Genomic DNA, 11,203 nt, shown 5'->3' on the forward strand with positions numbered 1-11,203 from the left:
ATAAGAGAAAATGGTAACAACAAAAAGTTGCTAAAGCTATTAATTAATGATCAAAAAAAACGTATTGAAAGAGGATGAAATGTTAGCTGTAAAGTTTTTATTGCTTGTTAACGGACATAAAGACAATTTTTAATTTAAACTGGGAAAAAACATTGATGCAAACATTATTTTTATGTTTTTCGTAAAATATGCTATAATGTATTTATATTCAAAATAATTTTTTTTTCAGCAAATAATAAAAAATGTTATCTTTACAACAACAAAAAGCTCTTCAATGGCTTGATGAAGGAATTAATTTTCTTATTACTGGAGGTGCTGGTTGTGGAAAAAGTTATATAGTAAAATAAATTGCTCGAAGTATACAAATCTATAAAACAATTCATATTACAGCGAGTACAGAAAAAGCAGCTCATTTATTAAATGGTGTGACTATACATGCTTTTGCTGGTATAGAAATAGGTGTTAAAAGTTTAGAATATTATAAGCGACATATGCATCCTGACATTAAAAAAACTTGGTTGGAAACTGATGTTTTAATTATTGATGAATTTTCAATGATTAACGCTCAAACATTTGATTTATTACATTTAATCGCTTGTTAAATTAAACAGTGTTATGACGAACTATTTGAAGGTATACAAATTATTGCTTGTGGAGATTTTTTTCAATTAACACCTGTCAAAGGTAAATTTGTTTTTAAATCCAAAATATGGCAACAATACATGACACAAGTTCTTGTTTTAACTGAATGTTTTAAACAAAAAGAAGATGCACAATTTTTTGGAGCTTTAAACGAAATACGCTTTGGACAAGTTTCAGACCAAACTATTGATTATTTTATGACTCGTTGTTTTGTGAATGATGAAAATATCAATAATAAATATACGAGATTAGTTTTTAGAAATTTAGAAGTTGATATTTATAATAATAATAAAATGGATAATATAAAGTATGAAGGACGCTGGTTTTATGCAAAAGATGTCATTAAAAATCCAAACATACCATATTCATTTCAAATTACAGCAGCTGTTTATCTTAAAATTAGTGTAGTTGTTATGCTTGTGAGAAATATCAATGTTGAAGAAGGTTTGTGTAATGGTAGTGTTGGCACAGTCACTTTATTAGAAATTAATGCTGTTTGGGTTAGTATGAATGGAAAAGAAGTCAAAATTGAATTTGTAAAAGAAGACATTTTAGATTGCTCTCACACTGTTGTAGGTTCAAGATTGGGATTACCTTTAAAATTAGCTTTTTCTTTTACTGTGCATAAAGCACAAGGTAGTACAATGAGAAAAGCAGTTATTAATTTTAATTCAAAGGCTTTTAATAATAGTCTTTATTATGTAACTTTATCACGAGTTTGTGATATTAATGATATTTTTATTATTCTTAATGATAAATAAAAATTACCACAAATATTAAAAAATATAACTGTTCATTCGGCTGTTTTGGAATTTTATAAAAAAAACATGTAATTTTATTTTTTCTGATATAAAAAAAATGAAATTTGAATATCAAACTGAGGAAAGTAAATTTAGTAACAACACAATATAGACCGAACATTTTTTTTACATCAAAGATGATCATAAAGATGAAAATATTGCTGAAGAATCACGAACTCATTCAGAAATTCAAAGTCCTGAAGAAATTGTTTATCACGTAGAACAAAAAACATTAGAAGGGTTTGAAATGCAAATGAAAAACAGTATTCACTTTGCTGACTTACTTCAAAATTTTTTAATTGGTTATAATATTGTTACTTTATGTTGCAAATCTATTGAAGATGGGTATTGTAAAATAATAAACGTTGTTACAATTCACCTGCTTATTTTAATTAACCTTTAGAAGGACCCACTAATTTACGTTTTATTCAAGATGCCAATCTTCGTGGAGTTTTTAATATTTTAGAAAACGATAGCGGATGGAGGTTGATACGATTATGCAATATCAAAACCAAATCTCTATCTAATTTAACAGAAAGATCAACGATGAAATTACGAAATTTTGAATAGTCAGGTTATAAAAGAAAAATCTTCATGACAGATAAACAAATTCAAAAAAAGAAAAAACATAATAAGACATACTACAAAAAAAAAACGAAAATTAATTTCTTAAAAAAAAAAGCAAAAATCGATTAAAGAAATTGATGTAGACGAATGGTTTGGAGAATGGTATAGACCTCATTCTATAACGCAATGGTAAAATTCACAAAAGGTCTTTCTTATACTAAATTATCTTGAGAGCAGAAAAAAAAAATTGTTTTGGATTATAGTATGTTGTTCAAACCTGGTTTATGTTTTTATTCTGCTTTTCTTATCTCTTTGTTGCTCGACAATGGAATGTCACTACAATTAAAGAATGGAATAAAAAAGTTTTGCAAAAAAATAAAACCGATTTACAATCTGAAGAAAATATTTTACAACTCCTTTTTGAAAATCAAGATAAACAAAATATTCTTGCTTGGAAAAACATATTACAAAATTTAAAAGAAAAATATAAAAATATGTCATTTCAAACTTTGATTGATTTGTGTCACTGTTTTGCTTACGAAAATATTTTTGATGGTATTAACATTAAAATTTTTGCCGTTAACAAAAATAATACCAAAATTTGTTTATTGCATTCTAAATTAAAATCGCAATATAAAAGTACTCTTACAGAATTATTAAAAGTGGTATATGAAAGCGCAAACATTACCAAAGCCGATCAAGATTCTCAAAGAGTTTTTATTAATGACAAGGAAAGAAATAAAGCTAATCAACGGAGAAAAACAAATAACACAATAAAAATTTGTATTTTTTAAAAACACAATTCTTTTCATGCTATAAGCATGTTGAATGAAAAATTTTCTACTGTACATTTTTCTGCAAACAAGACACGTGTTCTTTTTTAGTGTTCAAAATGTGGTCAAAAATTTTCGACAGACTCACATGAATGTGAAGGTTATTATAAACCGGGTAAATTTACATACAGCGGTTGTATTAGTCATTATTATCCGCAAAAATCATTCATGTGTGCAAGTAGAAACCTATTTCCTTTATTAATGACGTTTGATTGTGAAACTAGTTTTACAAAGTCACAAGAAAATGCTACTTCTAAAGTCAAACCTTTATCTGAGTTGAGTTACCATTGTCACAGTATCATAATTCAATGTATTCATGAAAAATTAGCAAGAGAATGTTTTGGTTTTGATGAACAAAAACCCGTTATCACACAATGAATTTTTTATTATGAAAATACTATTGAAAGTTTAGAAAGAAATCCTTTAACGTGTTTACTCCATATTTTCAACCAGGAATTTCTTTACTTCACAAAATACATAGACGTATATTGTGGGAAAAATTAAATTCTGCTTGTGAAAATATAAAATAATTAAAAATTGAATTGAGATTTCATGATATAATAGCTTTAGCAGATACTTTAGTTCGATTTGCTTATGAAATATGTTTACCTCGTTTTCAAAATTTAAACAAAACATTAGAAGAAAAAAGTTTAATATGGCAAGAAGAAAATCCTTTATGTTCTATTTGTAGATATCCAGCAGATAAAGTTCGTCAATCTGAAATTTATAAAAATAAATTTTCTTGCATGACTCCTCAAGAAATTGAAAGATTAAATCATAACGAATTTCGTATTTATAATGACAAACGAATTCAAGTTTTAATATGATGTTTCAAAGAGTAGCTCGTTTAGAATTGTTTATGCTGCCTTTAAATGTGCAAAATTATTTAATCAATAATGATTCGGAAAAAATAAAACAAGATTTATTTAAAGTATCAAGTTTGTATTATATTTGTTGTAGATGGTGGGAAAAATTTGATTACCTACCTGCCACTAACAGTTTGTTAAGTGATTATGTGAGAATAACCAGTGGAGATCTTGTAGATTATATGAAACAATTGGCTTCACTTATTATGAGCGAAAATCAACTCAAAATACTTTGATCAAGACGCCATTGAGTTGTTAGATGATCCATACTTTTAATCAAAGTATTTCACAAATGTATCAATGAAGTATGCAATCAAAATAGCAATAACATATTTTTTTTGTTTCTCATGAGAAAAATGAAGCAACCTGTCTACGAACTATGGTATCATTGCATGTTGATTTCTTTTAATAAACAATTTGAAAAGAAATTTATATTATTAGATTTTATTCAAGATGAAAAAAATTAGAGAAGAAGTTTTAAAAAAATGCCATGTCTTACCAAACGCATTTGAAGATAATCTAGTTATCGACCACGATCGTTTTTCAGGTCAAGTATACGGATTAGCACATGATTATTGCAAAAAAAATTTAGGAAGATATAGCCAACATTTGTCTTGTCCTATTTTTGCACACAACGCTTCTTTTGATAACCGTATTATGATTGTAGAAGGTTTTAAAAAAATATTGGATATTCCTTTATACGGTCATTTGGGCGAATCTGAAGAGTCACATTATCACAAAAAGTTATCACAAAAAGCTCAAAATCAAATTGTCAACACTATGTTGCATTATTTACAACCTTTTCATCCCGAAATAATAATTTAACCGACAATCAAGAGTTTAAAAGTTGTTTTATTAAAAAAACGTTGTTTCCTTACTCGCAAATAACAGACGAACTATTAAACATTGAATATAAAACATTTCCACCTATTGAATTAATTGCTCAAAACAATTTAATGAAGTCCAAAAATTTACAAGAAGAAATGAAAAAATTCAAAGAGGCTTATTAAGGTGTTCAAAAATTGTGAAACTTTATAAATTTAAAAACTTCAAAGTCTTTATTACATATTTATACTGTGCTCAATACAGTAGTATTAGGTTCTGCTATGATTGATTTTGATGAAAGAACATTTGAATTTACAAAATTTTATATTCTTAATCATGTTAGCAGTTTTAGTTATACAAACAAATTAAATTCTGCAATAAGTTTAATTCCTATTCAATTTCCTCCAATCAACGAAATTCAAAAAATGATTGAAAAGAGTATTTGAGGTGGGATGTCAACCAACGGTACACAAAAATACGCCATCGATACAGATTACTTTGAACCTAGAATAAAAGAACTGAAATTAAACAATAACTTATTAAGAGGTTGTTTAATTTTTATGGACGAAAATGGACAATACGGTGAAGCTCATTTAAAACCTTTACCTTTCTATATGAAATATTCTTTTGATTTGGAATGCAGTACTTTAGACGATGTTATTCGAAAATATCATCGTGTTAATTTAAACGGATTTTCAACTAGCGCTTTAGTTCATTGTCAAACTGCCATGAAGCCAGAATATCAAGATCAAGTAGTAGGTTTTTCACCTATGGTAGAAAAAGAAATAATATCATTACATGATTATTCTCCAGCTGAAATAGTATCTAAACGTTATCTAAAAAACAATGGAACATATGGTATAGAAAAAGACAAAACCATAAAATTGATCATGAAATTAAGTTCGCATGAAACTTGTGAATTTTTACACACTTTAATATGGTAACTACGTGTTGTGGATGTGTTGCTGAAAAAATTTACAAAGTACTACCTCTATGGCGTTATCCACTAGCTCAAAAAATGGTAAAAAGAAATATGGAAAAAAGAAAAGAAGCCATTAAAAAGAGAAACAAAGTAGTCGATGCTTCTTGCAAATTGCAAATTAACGGACATTACGGAACATTAAGTCAACAAGTTGCACAAAAACTAAATACTGTTTTTATAAATCACGAAGAATAAGCTTTTCAAAACATTATTGAAAATTTTCAAAACATTCGCAATGTTTTATTTCGAGAAGGACAAACTGATGAAAATATTAAATTGTTACTCCCTTTTCATTTTCAAAATTTATTATATAACGGATCACTATTTATCGGTGTTGAACCTGAAAGATATAAATTAGACGTTTTTGAAAAAAAAGTATGTTTAGATTTTTACGAGTCTGTTGATTTTAAATACGACGATTATTTTAAAGAAAATCTTCTCAATTTGATTAGTGATGTCAAAACAAAAAGTATTTTATTTCACGATGAAGACAATCATTATGAAATGAAAGACGTCTTTGAACTCTTAAAAATAAAAGATCATAAAAACGCTCTCATTTTAACTACCAGCGAAAAATGTAAATTAACTAATAAATCTTCACGTAGTGTCGCTTAACAAATTTGTCTTATGCAAAACTCAACGTGGAACGTTTTAGTTGGGAATCGGGTCAAGAATTAAGAAATTATGGAGCAGAAAACATTTAGTAGTAACAGATACTGATTCTGGCTGTTTTTTTATTACGCAAAAGAAAAACAATCACAACACACTTTCCTCAACGTTTCGCGAAAAAGTAGAAGAATGGATTTATTTTTCAAAATTCGGCGATCGTTGGATGGATTATTCCAAATATAAAAAAACTCACTGTTTCTATTTCACTCTTTACGCTAAAGAAAAAGATCATTTTCAAACCGAAATACCACCTTCCTATTACATTGCTCAGACTTTTGCTATGGGACCTAAATGCTATAGTGTTCACAGCGTCAACGATGACGAAGAAAAAGAAAATTATTACAAGAATAGAGCTAAAGGAGTACCCAATTCTAAACTTTTATTTTCAAATTATGTTAACGGTTTTGATACTTTTGCAGCTAAAAGATTGTTCAGAGAACTCCCTTTTCCAGTGGTAAAAGAAAAACAATCTATCGAACGAAATAGAATAAATGTTAATTACAAACAAGTTGAAATACAAACACACGTTATTAATTTTTTAAAAAGATTTGCACAAAAAAAATTAAGTTTTTGATGACAGAGTCATGACTGAAATTCGAGATTATTATCTTTTACAACCGATACGAGAATCAAATTTAAAAGTTATACCTGATATGGAAAAATTTTGTAGTCATGAAAACATCCAAACATTACTTCAAATTGAAAAAAATATTATAAAAGAATCAGAGCGTTATCATACAATGGCGATGTTTAATCGAAAAGTTTTGATACCTTTATTATACAATATTAAAAAGAATATAAATTTGTAAAATTTTTTTTGTAAATAAAAAAAATGGAGTTTTGTTTTTTTGATTAAAAAATAACAACCCTACAACTCGAAAACAAGTTAAAAGAATTTGTTTTAAAAAATTTTTATTTAGTAGAAAATACAGAAAACGAAGTTCAATATTATCACGATAAAAAAGGATTTTTTACATCTCGTTTAATTCTAATCACTCTAAACGGATGCGAGTTAATCCCTGAAGCATTTTTAAGTTGTTGTACAGAATGTTTACTTGAATATTTGAGTTTTGTGTGTCATCTCGGATTTTGTAAAGAAGATTGTGAACATTGTAAAGATTTTAATAGAATACGTTACAAATTTTCTTGTCTTTTAGAGAAAAAAAACGAATCATAACTTAATAGAGGACACTTTATTACTAACAGAATTAGCAAGACGATTGGCGATCAATTGGAAACCTTGTGGAAGATATTTAAAAGTGCACGAAAATCAACTCGATTTTATTGACGACGATTATAAATATATCGAAGAAAAAAGTTTTCAAATGTTAAAAGTATGGAGTCGGAACGGGACAATAGAACAATTACTTTACGCATTGGATAACATACCAAGAACGAACATTTAAAAATTAATTTTAGACCGTTTTTTGTAAATTTTTTTTGAAAAAACTCAAAATATATTTAAAAAATTGTTGTTTTTTTATTAATATAAATAATGGAAGAAAAAGAAGAAAAACTTATTGAACAAAAACTCGAAACTACAGAACAACCTACAGAAAAACATTTAGAAAAAAAAGATGTTAGATCTATAACCGAAATATTAAACAAAAAAGGTTTTCATAGTTTTTATTTAAAAGGAACATCAAAAGAAACCGATCTCAAAGACGAAGAAACCAATTCACAAGTTAAATTTAATATTTTTTAACCTACTCAAGACGTGTATCCTGAAAATACAATTATTACAGGACCCACAAACAGCGGAAAATCGACTATGGCGAGAGAATTATTGCATTGTGGAAAATTTCCTAATGCTGAAATGTTGTTTGGAAAAAAATGAGAGCCTAGCGAATCTCAACACAAAACATGGAAAAATATTATCGAATCTTCTAAAAATAATTTTGAAGCTTATGATATCATAACAGTTAACAGTCCAGAAAATTTAGATTCAGTAATACAGAGAGCCATTGGTTTTTCAAAAGATAAATACGGTATTCAAAATAGTAATCATTGACTATTAAAAACAATACTTTTATTCGACGATATTAGTGCTTTTTGCTTAAAAAATCAACAATTTACTAGCGTATGTTCTAGTGGATCTCATCACGGAGTAGGCACCATTACCATCTTTCATTCGGTACCTTCTAAAGCCAGTCAATCATGGAACAATTTAGTTTCTCATTACAAATGTATTATTATTTTTGATAACAATAGCGAGATTGAAAAAATATTTAAAAATGATTTTCCTTCTTTTGGTAAAATGCATGCACCACCAAAATGCAAACTGTTCGGTTGCACGCTTAAGAACACAGATTACAAAAAAGAACAATAAGTATTTATTCTAGTAGAAGCTCAAGGTAAATTGGACTTTGATTATAAAGACATGAGCGTTAACAAAAAAATTGTTAGCTTTTAATCCTTTTCCTATGTCAAGGCACAAAATTTAAAAAATCATTATTATTTCAAATCGCATCATAATAATTATAATCAAGAGAAAGAGAATAAACCACACGAAGAAGATAAAAATGATATAAATAAAGAAAAAGAAAATCCGATAAAAAAAAGAAAATGGAGTAAAAGCGAAAGAGCAACACAACTACTCGAAGAAATTAAAAGACAAAAACGATATGGATTGACAACCTTCAGACTTCAGACGTCATCAGACGGTGGACCCAGTTCTGATTCTGAATGATTGGGAAAGTGAAGAATTTTCACGAATTTTACAAAACGATTACGAATTATGCAATACTACAAACAAAGCAAGTAAACGTCAAGCCATGAGACAAAAGTTGGCTGTTCGAGAACAAATTTTTATCCCCAAAATGAATAGAAGAAAAGACATTGATGAAAACGAAATTAAAATATGGTTGAAAGAAATTTTGACACGTTTTAATGCTGTAAAAGTGTTAAAATGCGAACTTTTATCAGATCACGAAAGACATCAAATAAAAAACGCTTTTCAAGAATACGTTTGTATAAAAATTAAACTCTTTGTCAAAGAATATTTATATCCGTATCCAAAATTTACCAAAAACGGAAAAGTCATCATGAAAAAAGAAAAAATGAAAGATAAAAATCAAGCTATATCAGACTTTGTTTATAATAATTACGACGTTTTAAAAGAATATTTCAACTCTAAATGTTTTAAACTTTATCACGAAATTATAAATTATTATGCTAATAAATTAATCTCATTCGACACTATAAAACGTACAAAAACTGTGATTGATTTATTAAGACAACAGTTTGACGTTGATTATTGTCAAAAAGAACTCTATTTTCAAAAGAATTTGTATTTTTATGAAATATGAATAGATATAGACCATATCACGAGTCTCCTGTATTAACTTTACGTAAAGTATTAGCCAAAAATGCGTATAACATGGATCTTTTTAATAAAAAAAAGTTGCAAATGAACGAACAAGAAAACCCAGAAGTTAACCTAGAAAACTGCTTCCAAAACGGAAGAAACAAACAGATCCGATTTGTCTGAGCTTATCCATAGATATGATTTACCCTCTTTTCTTAATTATGCAGATCCCATCAATATCGAAAATCAAATCGCCGGCGAAGTTAGCTTTCAACAAAATTTAAATAGTTTACTACCTATAGATACTATGCTTTACAGTGATATAGCTACAAGTTTATTAAGTGATCAAGAAAAATGGATAACTTATCTCAACGTGGGAGGAGATGCTTACGCTTTTAAAACCATTTTAAATTTGAATAAACAAAGCGAATTTAATAATCAAATCGATCAAAGAAATATAAGAGAATCATTAAGAATGAAGAGAAATTTAAGAAGATTTCCTATTCAAGACAACTCTCTTACTACTACACCTCCCACCTCTATTCAATCTACATTAAGTACTCTACCACGCTCTACTACATTAAACACTATCCCATTGAGTCATAAAAAAATTTATACTTTGACACCTCTGAGTAAATTTTTAATTTTTTACGAATCACCCAATTCGAACGACATTTCACAAGCGCTTTATAAAAACGAATCTATAAAAAAAATTCTCAACTTGTCTAATCATCTCGTCGATATGTGTAAAAATCAAGTCAATTATCGATTTGGATCACAACAAATTTCTTTACGTGTTTATAAACCAAGAAATAAAAAAGCAACTTTAAGCAATTTAAAATTTATATTTTATATCAAGCCAATGTTGTAGACGTAGAAGAATCCATAGCGAGTATTATTAACATAATACTCGCTATGGATTCTTCTACGTCTTATATGTCACCAACTTTGCATTTCAAAAAGTAAAAGATCCAAAAGAATATTCCTTTTACGCTAACAAATTTTTAACTTTACTTACCTCTTCTCACTCTGTAAGCAACATGAGATTAGCAGCTGATTATTACCAAATAAGTCAACTTACTTTTGCAAAATTGTGGAGTTTTATTAAAAAATACAACATACCTTTCCGAAACGAAACTAAATTATCATCCGAAGGTGTATATGCTAGTGCTCTAGCTCGTGAACCTTACACTGTTATGACTTCTGGTTTTATAGAAAGTGAATCCATAAGCGATAAAAGTTTTGCTGGAACAAAAGCTTTTGAAATATTATTAGAAACAAAAGACATTATTAATCAAAGATGTATACAATATGGCGAAATGTTTCGCGGTGTTAAATTTGACATTTTGAGAGAATATATTCAAAACAACAGTTATTTATTATCCAATAAAGCTATTTTTGAACGAATGATAAATAACTATGACGAGAACGCACTAGCTAGCAGAGCTATCGGTGAAAATATGCTCTATTTAACATTTAAAACTTTTTTCAATCACGTGCCTTCGTTGCCTTTTAGAGATGTAGCAGATGTAGTCATTTTAAAAGAAGATGTAGAGCGAACTTGTGATAAAGGAGGGATGTTGGCTTTATTGGAAGGTATCAAATCCAATTCAAATCAATTTTACAACACAAAAAACACAATCAAAGAAAAAAGTTTACTTGAAATGCTGATGATAATGGGTGCAATGTATAATTCTCAACTTGTTCGTTTA

The 11,203-nt window shown here is 27.9% G+C and overlaps 1 protein-coding gene across 1 annotated transcript; it reads left to right on the forward strand.

Moving 5' to 3' along the window:
* Nucleotides 1–242: 242 nt before the first annotated feature.
* On the forward strand, nucleotides 243–1,403 carry LOC136086819 (ATP-dependent DNA helicase PIF1-like). The gene is made up of 3 exons (XM_065809311.1): nucleotides 243–330; nucleotides 391–530; nucleotides 612–1,403. The coding sequence occupies exons 1-3, from the start codon at nucleotides 243–245 to the stop codon at nucleotides 1,401–1,403; spliced, it is 1,020 nt and encodes a 339-aa protein (XP_065665383.1).
* Nucleotides 1,404–11,203: the final 9,800 nt, after the last annotated feature.

Source organism: Hydra vulgaris, chromosome 11, assembly GCF_038396675.1.
Source record: "Hydra vulgaris chromosome 11, alternate assembly HydraT2T_AEP".
NCBI classification, from domain to species: Eukaryota; Metazoa; Cnidaria; class Hydrozoa; order Anthoathecata; family Hydridae; genus Hydra; species Hydra vulgaris.

What these genes read in the sequence shown, in the direction of transcription:
- LOC136086819 (XM_065809311.1), top strand. Translation starts at nt 243, where the DNA reads ATGTTATCTTTACAACAACAAAAAGCTCTTCAATGGCTTGATGAAGGA. An exon ending in AGGTGCTGGTTGTGGAAAAA is followed by an intron (nt 331 to 390) that starts GTTATATAGTAA and finishes TTCATATTACAG; the next exon opens with CGAGTACAGAAAAAGCAGCT. An exon ending in AAACTTGGTTGGAAACTGAT is followed by an intron (nt 531 to 611) that starts GTTTTAATTATT and finishes TAAATTAAACAG; the next exon opens with TGTTATGACGAACTATTTGA.